Raw genomic sequence first — 16214 nt, forward strand, 5'->3', positions numbered from 1 at the left:
TCTTCACCACTTCCCTCGGGAGGGTATTTCAGGCATGTACCACTCTCTCCATGAGCTTGATGAGAGGACGCCAGGAAGCTCGCCGATAAATTACCTTTTTTACTTTTTTCATTGAGAACTACTACCTTTTAGTATGCCGAAGTGAAGAGGCAGGAGCGTGGCTGGGGCCTTGTGGTGCTCCAGTCAGGTAGCTGTCGGCACTATCGACGAACTCCTGCGGCGGATGCAGAACATTTCGGCGGCGCCAGCAGATTCCCCGCTGGAGGCGCAGCAACGAGGCGAGATACCAGCGGCCTCTTTGGGGCTTGAAACAACGCTCAGCCCCGACGCCAGAGCACCGCCCCTACAACCCCACATTACTAGCTCCCCAAGGGAGTGTTGCCAGGAGACGATGGACATTCTACCCCTGAGGCCAGAGAAGTCGATCCGGAGAGCAGAAGTTTGGGCTCTCAGTTATCTCATGGGAGCCTGAACTTAGAAAGTGAGGATTTAACACCTGGTGCAGTAAGAACAGTCCAGACAGAACAACGACAGGAAGAGGCTGCATTTGGTGAGCAACCTGGAATAAATTTACAAGCTTTCTTACCTCAAAAACCCCAGGAAGTTACATTAGAATCCCTTTGGGATTTGATTTCTAATTTGGGAAAGACTTTTAATTCTCAATTCCAACAATTAGAAGGGAAAATTAAGAATTATGATACTGAAATTGGGAACTTGAAAAAAGATTTTGAAGTTTCTAAATCTTTAACGAATAATCTTCAAGAAGATATAGGATTATCAAAGAAACTTCAAGAAACTTTGATTAAAGATAATATAAGTTTAAGAAGGAAAATTGAATCTTTGGAGAACTTTTTTAGAAATAATAACTTAAGATTGATTAACTTTCCAAAAGTTTCTACGGTAACACTTAAAGATATGTTGAAACGATATCTTCAAGAAATATTGGAAATACCTGAATCTGCATTACCACCTATTACACAAGTGTATTATTTACAGACTAAGACTCTAGATATCCAACAAGTAATAAATCAAGATCCTATAAACATTTCAGCTGTATTAGATTTATCTGATAGAGAAATGTCTGTTCCATCTACTTTACTTTTAACGCTTGCACTTACCCCTGATAAGAGTTGGTTAATGAGAATGTTTTATAAACATAGACAAAAAGAATTTCTTGGATAAGATACAAATGTTTCTAGACTTGGCAAGGGAGACTCAAAAGCGTAGAAGATAATTTCTTTTGTTAAAACCTGGTTTTCTGGCCCTAAGGGCAACTTTTTTCCTTAGACATCCTTGTAAATGTGTAATTCATTATAAAACTCAGAAGTATGTCTTTTTTGATTCTCCCCAACTGACGACCTTCCTGTCCTTGTCCCGACTGGAGAAGGAGAGTACTATCAGAGGTCCTTACTCTCTGATAGCTTATGATTCTATAAAGATTGTTTCTTTTTGATGTACTCGCATTTGATTTACATCTTGGATCCATTTGAGGACTTGAGAAGATTTGTGTTAGGTTATTTTAATTACTTGTTTAATTCTCTCTCGATAATTTTCTTTTCGTGAATCATCTTTCTGTACAAGTTTATCTTGATTGTATAAATTGAAAACTTATTAAAAAAAAAAAAAAAGAATTTCGGAACATTGCTCCTGAGTCTTCCTCCCTGCAACCTCAAATTATGCCCTCTAGTTTTACCATTTTCTCTTCTCTGAAAAAGATTTGGTTCTATATTAATACCTTTCAAGTATTTAAACATCTGTATCATATCTCCCCTGTCCCTCCTCTTCTCCAGAGTATACATATTTAGCTCTTCCAGTCTTTTCCCATACTTCTTTTGGTTCAAACCCATTACCATTTTCATCGCTTTCCTCTGAACCGCTTCAAGTCTTTTTATATCCTTCACCAGATACGGCCTACAAAACTGAACACAATACTCCAAGTGCGGCCTCACCAATGACCTATACAGGGGCATTAACACTTCCCTTCTTTTGCTGGTTATTCCTCTATCTATCCAGCCTAGCATCCTTCTGGCTGCAGTCACCGCCTTATCACACTGTTTAGATGCCTTTAGATCCTCAGACACAATCACCCCAAGGTCCCTTTCTCTTTCAGTGCTTATCAGCCTCTCACCTCCCAGCATATATGGTTTCCTCAGATTTCTACCCCCCAAAATGCATCACTCTGCAATTCTTTGCATTGAATTTTAGTTGCCAGACGTTAGACCATTCTTCTAACTTTTGCAGATCCTTTTTCATGTTTTCCACTCCCTCAACGGTGTCCACTCTGTTACAAATCTTGGTATCATCCGCAAAAAGGCTAACTTTACCTTCTAACCCTTCAGCAATGTCGCTCACAAACATAGTGAATAGAATCGGTCCCAGCATCGATCCCTGAAGCACTCCACTATTTCCTTTCCCTCCTCCAAGCAAATTCCATTAACCACCACCCTCTGGTGTCTCTCCGTCAACCAGCTTCTAATCCAGTTCACTACTTTGGGCCCCAATTTCAGCCCATGGAGTTTAAGAGCCTCCTATGAGGAACTGTGTCAAAGGCTTTGCTAAAATCTAAGTAAATTACATCTAGCGCATGTCCTTGATCCAATTGTCTGGTCACCCAGTCAAATAATTCAGATTCGTTTGGCATGATTTACCTTTAGTAAACCTATGTTGCCTTAGATCTTGAAATCCATTAGATTTTAAGCATTTCACTATCCTTTCCTCCAGCAACGTTTCCATTATTTTTCCAATAACTGAAGTGAGGCTACCGGCCTGTAGTTTCCCGTTTCATCTCTGCACCCACTTTTGTGAAGAGGGACCACATCTGCTCTTCTCCAGTCCCACGGAACTTCTCCCACCTCTACTGTAGCCTACAATTTTGGAGAGACAATCATCAATGACATTGGATATAGTTTTAGTCAGCTCTTTAACGGCAGCCTCCTGGAGAATCACATTAGGCGGAGGTGCAGACGCCATATTGCCAGCTTTGGTCTGCCTCTGTGCCTTAGCCTGCCAAAGTGTTTTAATGGGCATAACTGTCAAAAACCAGAAAAATGACGAACAAGCTGCCCCCCCCCCCAAAGCAGAAAGTTAGAGCGCACACTCTGAAGCAAATTTGAAAGACGCAGGTAAGAGATTACTGGAAAAAAATACTTAATCAGGCAGGCAAGAGTCAGAGCTGAAGCAAGGAGCCTCCGCTCAGCTCTGCGTCATCACGTGACTCCCCTCCCACCTCTAAAGATTTATTGAACAAATCTTTAAGAGGATCCACCAAAACCTCTCAGAGCGCCCTCAATAACCTGGGATGGATCCCGTCCCATCCCATAGTTTTGTCCACCTTCAGTTTTTCAAGTTGTTCATAAACACTTTCTTCTGTGAACGGTGCAGTATCCACTCCATTCTCAGGTGTGCTAACCAATCGTGTCCTTCTCCATGTTTTTCTTCTGCGAATACTGAACAGAAGTATTTGTTTAGCACGTTTGCTTTGTCCTCATCACTCTCCACATAGCTGTTTATACCTTCTTTCAGTCTCGTAATTCCATTTTTTGTCTTTCTCTTTTCACTAATATATCTGAAAAAAAATTTGATCTCTTTTTTATATTTATAGCCATTTACTCTTCCACTTGTGCTTTCGCCAGATATGTCTCTCTCTTGACTCTTTTCTGTACTCCTCTTCTTGAGTTTTTTTTAATATTTCACAAACGACAAATCTTTTGCCTTTATTTTTTCCGCCACTAGTTTGTAGAGCCATATTGGCTTCCTTTTTCTCTTATTTTATTGCACCTTATAACCTTCAATTCAGGAAGGCACTAAAAATACATCTATTCCACCTATAGTCCAGGACTTATGTTCCATATTGTCTGACTCATGACATTTCTGTTTTAAAACTGTTAATTTTATGTAAGTTGCAATGATTCCTAGTAGACAATTGCAGGGTATAATAAACAATATGGTATGGTAAAACAAGGAAAGCAACCTGTGAGTCACTCAGTGCTCCAGTAACCGGCATCAAGGTCACAAGAAGTAAGAAAAGCAACTGTATCCTACAATATGATAAATCTTGGCAAATTAGCTTAAGAGGATCAGTAAATTTCAAATCCCCTGTAACTGAAGTAAAAGAAAAGCTTTGTGAAGGAGCACAAATTGAAGAGAAAAACTTCCAAAATTGTTCCTGCTTATCCAAGCTTCTTTCTAACTCAGGCAACGCGGGCTAACTTGACAAGGAAAGAGAAATTAATATCTTCTATAAAGCTGTGAATAACAAAGACCCACCCCCCATCAACTTGAATCTCTGTGGGTTGGTGCTAAGAACTGCCCCACCCCCAGCTACAGGAAATGCTTTAGACCTGCCTTCTCTAGAGAAGGTTGATGTATGTCCATACAAGTGTTATTTTATTTTGCAAAGTGACAATTTGCAGAATTGTAATGCTATGTTTTGACATTATTTCAGATTGCTGACTAAACCATGTTAACGAAAAGTGTAGAATTCCAAGCCATCATGAAGTTCTTATTCCTGCAGAAAAAAAACTCTAAAGGAAATCCATGAATATATGATGCAAAACACTGAGTGACAAATGGCCATCATACTCCATGGCGAAGAAGTAGTGTGCAAACTTTCAGCGAGGAGATTGAGAGACTGAAGATGTAGCAAGGTCTGGGAGGTCTCAAACAGTGTCAACTCCTGAAATGTTGACCATGTCCATGACCTGATAGGCAGATAAGTAAATATTGGTTAAAACAATTGATGAGATGCTACAGATATCCAGGGAATGTGTTGGGTGTATAAATCACGAGCAGCTGGATATGCAGAAGCTGTTAGCCAAGTGGGTGCCTAAATGACGTTGAATGGACACTTCCAAGTTGATTTTGCAGCATTTTCAGAGAGCTCGTGCCAACTTTTTGGAATGACTAGTTACTGTTGATGAAACATGGTTACACCACTCTGATCCTGAGACAAAACAGTTTACTCAGGTTCTCCAAGGAAAAGGAATTTAAGACTCAAAAGTTAGCAGGAAAGATCATGGCCACAGGAAGGTGTTGTAATGACTAACTTATCTTCCAAGGGGCCAAACCATTAATGCAGATTACTACTGTAACTTGCTGTGCTGATTAAAGGAGGCACTGAAAGAATAAAGGAGAGGAAAGCTGCAGAAAGGAGTTCTCTTTTTGCAAGACAATGCATCTGCTCAAAACGCTGGCAAAAGGATGGATGTTTTGACACAGTTGAGGTTTCAGTGCATAGACCATCCACCCTACTCACCAGATCTTGCTTCATCTGGCTATTTTCTATTTCCAAATCTTAACAAAAAGAGTTTAAAAGGGTGACAATTTTCAAGTGATTTGGAGGTGATTGCAGCAGATGAGCAGTATTTCAGTGACCAGACATCAAGAGTTTTTGGGGGGAGGGTTACAGAATCTTCAGACATGATGTACCAAGTGTGTTGAACTTATGGGTGAATATGTAGAATAACTTGCAAGTTTCATTGCTCCACATCATTCCCTTCTTGGTTGGGCTGAGAACTTTTCAGCACTCCCTTGTACTACGAGGGATCTTCAAAACGTTTCCGCACTTTTATTTTTTAAGCACTATTTATTAAATATCTCAAAGCAAATTACATCACTTTTCCACATTATCACCCTGCTTTGCGATACATTTTTCCCAGTGTCCTAATTTCTTAATGCCATTAAAAAAATGTTTTTGGTTGAGCCTGCAGCCACTGATGTACCGCCGTTTTCATGTCATCACAGGAAAATCTCTTGCCCCTTAAAGCTTCTTTGAGTGATCCAAAAAGGTGGAAATCAGATGGCACTAAATCTGGACTATATGCTGGATGTTCCGTGACTTCCCACTTCAATTTTCTGAGTGTTTCCAATGTGGGGGCTGCAGTGTGAGGGGCATGTATTGTTGTGCAACAATACAACACCCTTTGACAGTATTCCTCTTCTTTTAGAGCAAATAGTGGGTTTCAGCTCTCTGAAGCAAGCCACAACAGGCTGTACTTGTGACAGTTCCTCTTTCCTGGTAGGCTTCAAGAATAGGCCCTTGAGAATCCAAGAAGACGGGCAACATCAACTTTCCTGCCAACAGCTGCGTCTAATTTCTTTGCCACAGGAGATGATGGACGTTTCCATTGCATACTCTTGTCACTTGCTTTCTGATTCATAGGTGTGAACCCACGTTTCATCACCAAAAACTATCTGCTACAGAAAGTTTTCACCTTTTAAATAACGGGCTAAGTGTCATGAACAAACATCTAAGCGCATGTACTCCTCTGTGAGTTCCTTAGGCACCCACCTGGCACCCACTTTATGGAAGTCAAGGCCATCATGAATCATGGAATATGCAGATCCAACACTAAAAAATTCAGCTTTTCTGCCCATCTGATCAACCATAATGCTTCTGTCCTTGGGAATCAGTTCCAGTGCTCGCTCTTCATTCTGAAGAATGAACTGACTGTCTAGAGAGCTCTGCTTTTCATTCAAAATATTTTCATGGCCTTAGTCCTAATTATCTCATCTTATTTCCTCAATTAGGATTTGGCTCATATTATTCTGTTCATCTCAATATAATTCATCTTTCTTCTGTTTCAGCTTTTACTAAACTTTCAATTCAAAAGCAGATGCTGACAGCAGTTACCCCCTGAACATTGAACTCCCCTCCTTTAGAATTAAGATTAGAGGAAAATTTGAATTTTTAAAAAAAATATTGAAAAACATGGTTGTTTACTAAACATTTCTCTTAATCTGATTGCTTGCACTGTGATTTTGTTAAGTTACCATGTATACTCAAATATAAATCTATACAAGTATAAACCAAGATAACTGTCCCCCCCCAATAAAAGGGGGGAAGCTTAACTCAAATATAAATGGGGGGGTTTATATTCAACCATTTCTCTCTTTCTCGCCTCCCTGAGTTATGCAGTAGTTTTGCCGTTACTTTCATCCTGCGGCTGAAACTATGGGAAGGAGAAGAGTCTCTCACTCAGTGGTATCCCTGGATCACCAATCTGGGATGGTTTGGTAATACCCCCTACCCCAACTTCCATTTCTTCCTTTCCCCCTCCCCTTCTCAATCCCCTTTAACTGGCATTTCACGTCCTACCTCCTTTTCTAGCTAATGCTGAGAAAGTTAAGCATTGGACAAGTGCAGGGCCTTAAGCATCCATGCATGCTGAAAGCCTGCTGACTCCTTTCCTCTTTGATCTCACAGATAATCAAGGTCCCACTCTGGCCCAGTGCATATCTTTGTCAGCATCAACCACAGAATGAGGTAGGATGTGAAATGTTGGTCACTGGGGACAGAAGAGAAAGATTCAAACATAAATCAAGATCTCAATTTCTGTGCTTTGTTTTTGGTATCAAAAATCTTGGTTTATATTCAAGTATATACAGTAATATACAATTTGTAAATTGCCCCAAGCTTTTGTTGAAGATGATCAAAATTTGGATTATGATTTTTATAGTTATAAAGAAAGAAATTGATAGTGGACAATAGACAAGCACATCACAGAAGACCCTACTGCCTTTCTATGGCAACATGAAGCCAATATAAGAGCAAGTCCAGAAATTACAGCAGGAGAATATTTAGATATGTCTATGTATGCATTTATGCAAAAAGGGCAGTTCACTATTGCTACTTAAATAATTAAGTATAGACAGAAATTAATAAAAAAAATCAGACATTGGCATACTTCTAAAAATTCATACCACTTTTCCAAAATTTTTGAATTTATTCCATATAATTTATCTGCTAAAACTAATGCAGGGTCCCTATGCAAAAGTTTACTGAAGACACACCAGCAGGAATAACTGGACTTAGCTCTTTTATTCAAAAGGCACTGTAAAACTTCAATAAGATCATTCAAAAACATTTTCCACTGCAAGTCACTCTATCACCAATCACTGCCTGGCTTACCCCTGTGGGTACTCTGTTATAGCAGCATTCCAAGGAAGGGGACAAAGACCTTTTCTGGTGACAAACACATATCATGGTTACAACTTTAAAAAGGAAGCATTTGCACTGTGCATTAAGGCCCTGACTCTGCAAAGTGTGTCCCGATTTTAGGCAATTGTAGGCGTCCTACAGCTGTCTAATCAGCCAATCAGGATGCACGTTTAAAAAAAAAAAATGCTCCCCGGGCAGGCCACCTATATTGAAGGTGCCTCCGGGAGCCTAAGGAGGCTCGCAAGACCGCCTAAGCGCCTTAGGCAAACCTAGGCGGCCCTATGCGTCTCCCTACTAGAGGAAGAGACACTTACAATGTAGGCCAGCAAAATGCTGGCCTACATTGTAAGTAGATGCCGCTATATTTATCACGGCAAGGGATCTCCCTGCCACGATAAGTATAGCAGCCGCCTGTTCCCCCACCCTGATCACCGGCAGAAGGGTGCTCAATCCCTCCTGCCGGAACGCCACCTACCTGACACCCCCGATCGCCGGCAGGAAGGTGCCCAACCCCTCCTGCCGGAACGCCTACCACCTGACACCCCCGATCGGCGGCAGGTTGCCCAATCCCTCCTGCCGAAACACTGACCACCTGACACCCCCGATCACTGGCAGGAGGGTGCCCAACCTCTCCTGCCAGAGGATGCCTCCCCCCGGACCCCCCACGCTAACACTAACACTCCCCTTGCTGCACTAACACTCCCTGATGACCCCCCTAATCTCCCCCCCCCCAAACTAACATCTTAATTGTTGGCCGGCTGGATGGGTCTTGGTGCCATCCAGCCAGCAGGCCCGCCTCATTGAAATGAGGCAGGCCCGCCCCTTCCCGGCCCATCCCCACTAAGCCTAAGGCCTGATTGGCCTAGGCTCTAGAAGCCTGGACCAATCAGGCCTTAGGCATAGCGGGTCCACCCATCCCCACTAAGCCTAAGGCTTAGGGAATGGCTTAGCGGGGATGGGCCGGGAAGGGGCGGGCCCGCCTCATTTTGACGAGGTGGGCCTGCCAGCTGGACGGCATCAAGACCCTTCCAGCCGGCCAACAATTAAGAGGTCAGTTTCGGGGGGGGGAGATTAGGAGGGTCATCAGGGAGTGTTAGCACGACAGGGGGTCAGGGGGAGGCACCCTCTTGCTGGCAATCGGGGTGTCGGGTGGGCGGCGTCTACTCTAACCTGATTCTGTAACCGGCGTCTGAAACATGGACGCCGATTACAGAATCGAGGTTAGTGTAGGCCCGATTCTGTATAGGTCACCCCTCCCAGGCATCCTATACAGAATCTGGGCCTAAATGTAGTATTAGGCTTAGAAACTTGAACTGGTTAATTTTTCTGAATATGGTCCTAGGAGCTATACTATCAGAGGTAATGAGAAACTTCAGGCCAAGTGAAGTTGGATTTAAGGCAGAAATGAGTTTCAATTAATAGCTGTTCCTAAGAAGGTTTGCTTCCATACACTCATCAGAAGCACAGCCATACCATATGTATTTGGTTTCAGTAAACAAAAAAGTAGGAAATAAAACTGGCAAACAACTCTATTGTGGAATTTCACACGACAGACTTAACATAAGCTGTGTTTTGGCCAAACAAGCCTTCATCAGGAGTCCATGAAATATCAAACAAAACAGCATAACCAACACAATTAAAAATATAAAAGCACAATAATACAATTAAAAATGAATAAAACCTAAAACAGACTGCTTATCAGAAAATCCACAAGCAGCATATAAATAGACAATGAGAAAGTTTCAACTACACCTAAAACCAAAACATATGCAATTTACAATATTAAACCTATATTTGGTATAGAAGAAATTGCCTTAAACATAAAACCTATATGGAATAAAACAAAACAAGAAAATGCCCTGGCCTATGCTATAATGTTGCATAAAACCCACAAATTAAATGAATTTGTTCAAATATAGAATTAGAACCAGTATTCAAAGAATTAAAATATAGAATAGATGCTGGTACTCCCTTAACTGAAAACACATAAAGAGCGTAATAAATGAAACTAATATGTTACATCAGCCAAAAGATTAAAAGCAGTCTGTCTTAGGTTTTATTCATTTTTAATTGTGTTATTTTTACTTATGTTTATGTTACTCTGTTTTGTTAAGATATTTTATGGACTCCTCCAGGGTGGAAGGGTGGGGGTGGGGGTTATCTCTTGTTTTATTCCTTGATTGAATGTACTGGGAGGGGGGTTAATTCATTTTGTATTGTTACTGATGGATTGTAAGTGCTGATTCTGATTATTAATGTATGTGTAATTTTATGCACTTTGTAATAGTCTTGAAAATTTAAGATTTAAAAAAAAAAAAGATATTTCATGGACTCCTGATGAAGACGTTTTGGCTGAAACACAGCTTGTGAAATTCCACAATAAAAAGTTGATTGCATTTATTTGATTTGGTCCCTTTTCGTTTGCCATTTCCCACTTTTTTGTTTGCTTACCTTGCTTTTCTGGGACTACTTTTTCTTCTGTGTTGTTGTTTGTTTGTTTTTGTTTCAGAAACACATTACTCTAACCATTTATACCAGGGATCTCAAAGTCCCTCCTTGAGGGCAGCAATCCAGTCGGGTTTTCAGGATTTCCCCAATGAATATGCATTGAAAGCAGTGCATGCACACAGATCTCATGCATATTCATTGGGGGAATCATGAAAACCCGACTGGATTGCGGAGGGACTTTGAGACCCCTGATTTATACAAATATTTATCAGCTGAAGTTTCTTCTCTTTCAGTGTCCTCTTGCAGAACTGAAAGTGGATTCTCTCTGATCGGCTGATCCATGCAACAGAACAGAGGTGTGGTTAAGATGATATTAGATACTGATATGACATTATAAGATCTCTGAAAACAGGGTCCCAGAAGAAACAGATCAAATTTGATGGATTTCTGGTCTCACTTGATTATTTAATTTCAATATTCTGCTTATCTAGTAAAAAAATAAAAAAAAATCTTAGTTTCTTTACTTTATCATAATTTTTCAGTATAGCAGAGAATAGATTCTTACCTGTGAGACTTCCCTGTTATCAGACTGAGTGACACAGAGAACAAGCAGGGAAAGCAGAAAAAGAGAGAAAGGATAGAGAAATGAGGCAGCAAACAGAAGATATGCAGTTCAGAGTCAGGAAGAAAAGCTGCATAAGAGAGAACAATGAACGGCTTCACTTCAAACCAGTCCACTACAGGAGTATAGTAGTAACTACAGAATGAAACATAACTTCTAAAATCAATAGCTTATGGAAAATCCAAAAAAGGCCAACCCCCTCTGAAATTCTTCTTTGACCTTCAGGTTATAAACTGGCACCTTTTCCTACATATGCAACCCCCAAGACCATTTCCATTCCCCTTTAAAAAAGTTTAAAATTCTATTGAAACAAAAATAAAGCTTACTTCAAGACCATTAGTTACTGGGGTGTGTCCTCATTCAATTCTTCACAATGTGACCATCCACAAAGAATCATGACAAGAAGAATGGCTTCCAAAACAAGCAATTTTTTTCTTCAAAAACTAGTGTTCATGTTTGTTTATGGATGACTTACTTTTCATGTTAGCTAATACTACTGGGTCATTGGCAACAAATATGGAAGAACTGGATATAGTGCGGTGTTAGGATTTCAAGTTAATATGTATAAATAAATCTGAAGCCCTTAATGTAGCTACCTAGAAAAACCAATTCCTGTTTAAATGGGTGAAATCAGCTATTTGGTATTTGGGTATCCATATAAGGGGGATGGGTACAGATCTATATGACAAAGTAATTGGGGTAAGAATCATTTTAATGGTCTCAATATACCCCCATCCAAAACAAAAAAAAATTATCCCAACATTCAAGATCAAGTCAGAACCGCTTAAGAAGCATCCCATAATTTATCTTTTTAATTTTTTAACCAGTCATACAGAGAAGAGGGTGTTATCTCAAATCCAAAATACGATCATCAGCTTCATTTGGTCCAGGTGTCGTCCAAAAGTGGCGAGGGTAGCACTGTGTTTGGCTAAAGCAGAAGGGGTGGTATGAAATATATCCAATAAACAGCATTAAAATATCATAAAGTGAGTCTCTTTAAAAGGAGATAGAAGAAGTTCCAACTTTGGAGGAGGGAGCATGATTGTTAGGACCTAAGGAGGAGGTGAGAGAGTATGTTGATGTATAGCTAAGATAAGGGGGAGGTGACTTTTGGCTTTGTTGTTTTTCAAAAATCTGTTCTTGTGAGGGTACATGGAAGAAAACCACATGCATCCACTTGTTACTGGGGATTTGTTGTTGTCTGGATATAGTTATCAGTTTATAATCATTGTATATATTGAAAATAAGATAAAAATGAACGTTATAAAACAAAAACAGAGCTCATACTGGAAACAAAGTGCTTATAGATAGCCATAGGATGTGGGAAATTTGCTTTAAAAGGCATCTATACGTCAGGTTTGTGATATTCAGTTTAAAAAAAAAATCTCATGTTGAATAAAATTCTTGGGGGAAAAACCCAAACACACCAAACAAAGAAATCCCTTGCATTTATCCTGAAAATTGCTTTTCCTACTCAACAGGTTTTGTAACTCGCCTCTTCACCTGTCAGTTACTGTATTTACATAGTGCTTCTCAAATAATCATCCTTCCAAACCAGCACCTCTAATCTACATGGATCCTACCCACACCATTCATCAATATCCATATATACTTACTTATCCAAGTCAATATCAAGAGCTCTGTATGGATCGTTGGGGTCTTTTTCATCCTCATCACTGGGCAAAGCATTCTGATGGAGAGAGAGGGGGGATGGGGAAGGGAAAGAAAATGTCCCCTCGTTCAAGTTCAGTTTATTTGATACACTGCCAATATGAAACCAAAGTTAAAATCTAAGCGGTTTACACTAAAATAAAAATGGGAGGGGATCAAACACGAACAAACAGTAACAGAGCAGATAAGACCAGAAACCAAAGAAAAGAAAGATAGGGAAGGATTACAACAAAATCATAGGCAGGAAAAATAAAGGGGAAGGAAAAAAATCAAGGAAAATGGATAAAAATATTCTTAAATTCAATGATGAGCTCAAATAAGACCTATTCAGGCCTACATGTAAGGTCTGAATAAAACAATTTCAACTACTGTTTCCCTAAGGATAGAATCAAGTTTCCTTGAATCACAAAAAAAAAAAAAAAAAAAATTATGCCACATCCTAAGGCCCCGAAACTGGAACAAAGGCATTCTACCCCAAGCAATTCTTGCCTCATTGTACTCTACTCACCTCTGGCATCTCCTCAGTGATTATGTCCACCTGGTGCGCTGGTGCTATATCCTCATCGCTCTCTGTGTGCACAGAGTTGTGTCGCCCATGTTTGCCACCTTTCTTCTCCTTTTTCTGTTTCTTTTTCTTCTTGTCTCTCTCCAGTTTCTGCTTGCTCCTCCGTTCCTCCTCCAGTTTTACATACTGGTCTGACAAAGGCATTCCTGCAGAGGACAAGAAAACCAATTTTTATATTTAACTATTTTATTAAGAAATTACCATTAATACAACAAGCTATGCAAGAGAAGTTATATTAAATTAAAAAACCACTGTGATATAACATGTTTGCAAAAAACAATATAGCAATAAGAGAAATTATACAACATGGCAATTGGTTTTGTGTCTCATTCTCTCTCCCACTCCAGAAAAAAACATTTTTGAAAAACTTTCAAATAAGCCTCCATTTACACTTCTGCAATACTCCAAAAGAAAGTGGCTGCACAGATGAGTTTTGAGAGTGTTCACATTTCATAGCTTGATTTAAATAACAATGGCCCATCTCAACAAAAGAGGAATTTCATAGTGGACCTGACATACACATTACAACATATATTAACTAACTCTTGTTCAGGAGAAGTTTTAAAGTATAACACAACTATAAAGTAGCTTTATAAGACGGTAGCTAGGAGACCAAGTCTAAACAAAGATGTGTAACAAGGAAGCCATCATATATCACTACTGCACAAAGAAGATTTGGGCCTTCATGACTTCTTTAAAATAGATATATATTTATGACACACTCATTTGTTAATGTAATGTAATGTAATTTATTTCTTATATACCGCTAAACTCCGTTAGGATTCTAAGCGGTTTACAGAAAAAATAGACAATAGGGTGCATTAAAATTATAAGTAAAATAGGTACTTAGATATTCCCTTACTGTCCCGAAGGCTCGCAATCTAACTAAAGTACCTAGAAAAATGACAATTAGTAGAGTAATGAATTAATGAGGCATATGAATATCATGAAAGATGATTTTTACCATAACAAAAGGTTTCACCCCAATGTCTAAGAGGCCTTCATCACCAATACAACAGAAAAGACGCTTAATGTAACGCGCTTTGAAATACTACTGGAAAGGCATAAACTAAATCTAGATCTCCTTCCCTTTTCTGTACTTGCCTGGGACTTTCAAAGGAACCGAGAGATCAATCTGAACAACAGGTATATGCTCCACTCCAGGCGAGTCCTGGTACATCTGGAAATGAAAAAACAAAACACACAAATGATTATTCTGGCACCAACTCTGCCAGACCCTGTTGTCCAGATTTAGCTCAATATGCCAAGAAGGTATATGGATAAATCCAGACTTCTAGCCAGTGGCTTAAATTCAATTTAAGAACTGTCATAGCAAGATGGAGCGATGGGGTGGGGGGAATCTACCTTGGAAGATACAGAGGCTGTTATATGTGAACTCCCAGTGAATAGCAAAGGTTTTTTGGATGGAATTCATGCTACCGATTCTGCCTTCTCTAGATGAAATTTACACCTCAGTTAGAAAGGAAGTCTTATTGCCTTGCCCAAGTTCCCTCAGCATTCACAAATGAAGCCATCTTAGTTTTCCTTAACCTCTGCTTATTTCACAACAACAACAAAAAAACTTCCAGAAATTATTTTATGAAACATTTCTATTCAAGGAATAATACACCTGCTAAGTCAAAAATCTGAAGAAAAGATTTACCTCATTTTCTGATGCAATAACTAAAGACATCATTAAATCTGGTTGTTGGAAAAAATCACCCCGATTATCTCACACACACAAAAAAAATAAAACTACACAGTAAATCTCATGCTTGTTTATTTTTTTCTTTGTTGGGACATCAAATTTTAGGGTTAGAATATATTAAGAATATATAGATGATTGTCATAAGATATTATTTTCATGTGGTATATATTAGTTGTATATGAATTTGGGAGGGGGGTGGGGGTTAAATCTTCTTGGTGTATGATATTGAAAATTTTTCAAGTGATGTTGTATTATATTTGGTTGATATTTACTGTACACTTGATGTAAGTTTAAAAATGAATAAAGAAATTAAAAAAAAAAAAAATTTTAGGGTTAGACTTGCACTGTTACTCGAGGGAAGAAGAGATGAAAGCAAAACATTTTAAGAAAAATAGTGCTCCAAGTTCAAAGTTACATTCCAGAAATTGAATGATCTCTCCTAGGATTGGTTAGCTTTCCAGTTTGATGTCCTCACAGGAGATCCCGAATTAAATACTTTTCAATTGGGGATGGAGAGGGAATATATGTATTTATTACACGATAGCCTGACAGTTTTCTGGGAAGCCTACTTGATTTATCCAAATATAATTCATTAATGGGATTTTGTTTTTCCCCTCTCATTTTTAGTTTTCACGGGTTTCTAATTTGGCTTTACATACATATGAGTGAAATACAATGCTTGCACAGATCTGCAAGCTTTGTATTTCATACAAATTTTCAAATGGGAAGCATGCACATACTTTGCCTTTGAAAATTATCTCAAACTAGAGTAAGGGTAAGCATCGCAAGAACTGACGGCAGCCAATCACAAAGCAGCGTGGGACTAGGCAGGAAGTGCAAAGGTCGTGCTCCTGCCTTATGCGCCGCTCTGCAGCGAGAAAAGCTGCCGTCCAGCAGGAGACTGCACTGGATCACTGCCAGTTTAAAAAAGGTACCGGGGGGGGGGGGGGAGGGCTGCGGGCTTCCCAGCACCAGACCTTGAAAGGGACTATATGAGGATTAGACCCCCAGCTGAAAACATATATAGTTAAATACAGACAAAGAATATTGCTCTGCTGTATCAGCTAACATTTGCTTTGTTAAAGCTTGCACTCTACCCTCAAAAAGCATGTTGGGCAAGTATAAAAAAAGACAGGCATTAGAAATCTGTTTTGTTAGTAATCAGCATATCTTGAACATCTGAAAGAAGTCTCTGGTAAATGTGTTATAAGCTGGGTGAGAACAAGGGAACTGAGCAAACAAGTCAGGGGGCACTGTGACC

General features: G+C 39.5%; 1 protein-coding gene across 2 annotated transcripts in view; it reads right to left on the reverse strand.

The window, feature by feature from the left end:
* AP3D1 (adaptor related protein complex 3 subunit delta 1) overlaps positions 1-16214 on the reverse strand; it is a 136953-nt gene that overhangs the window by 35102 nt on the left and 85637 nt on the right. For both annotated transcript variants that reach the window (XM_033954609.1, XM_033954610.1), the window contains 3 exons: positions 14350-14425; positions 13189-13391; positions 12626-12699 (listed from right to left, as the gene is read on the reverse strand). In XM_033954609.1, the coding sequence (XP_033810500.1) occupies positions 12626-12699; positions 13189-13391; positions 14350-14425 (353 nt within the window). The remainder of the gene's footprint in view (positions 1-12625; positions 12700-13188; positions 13392-14349; positions 14426-16214) is intronic.

Source organism: Geotrypetes seraphini, chromosome 8, assembly GCF_902459505.1.
Source record: "Geotrypetes seraphini chromosome 8, aGeoSer1.1, whole genome shotgun sequence".
Lineage (NCBI taxonomy): Eukaryota > Metazoa > Chordata > Amphibia > Gymnophiona > Dermophiidae > Geotrypetes > Geotrypetes seraphini.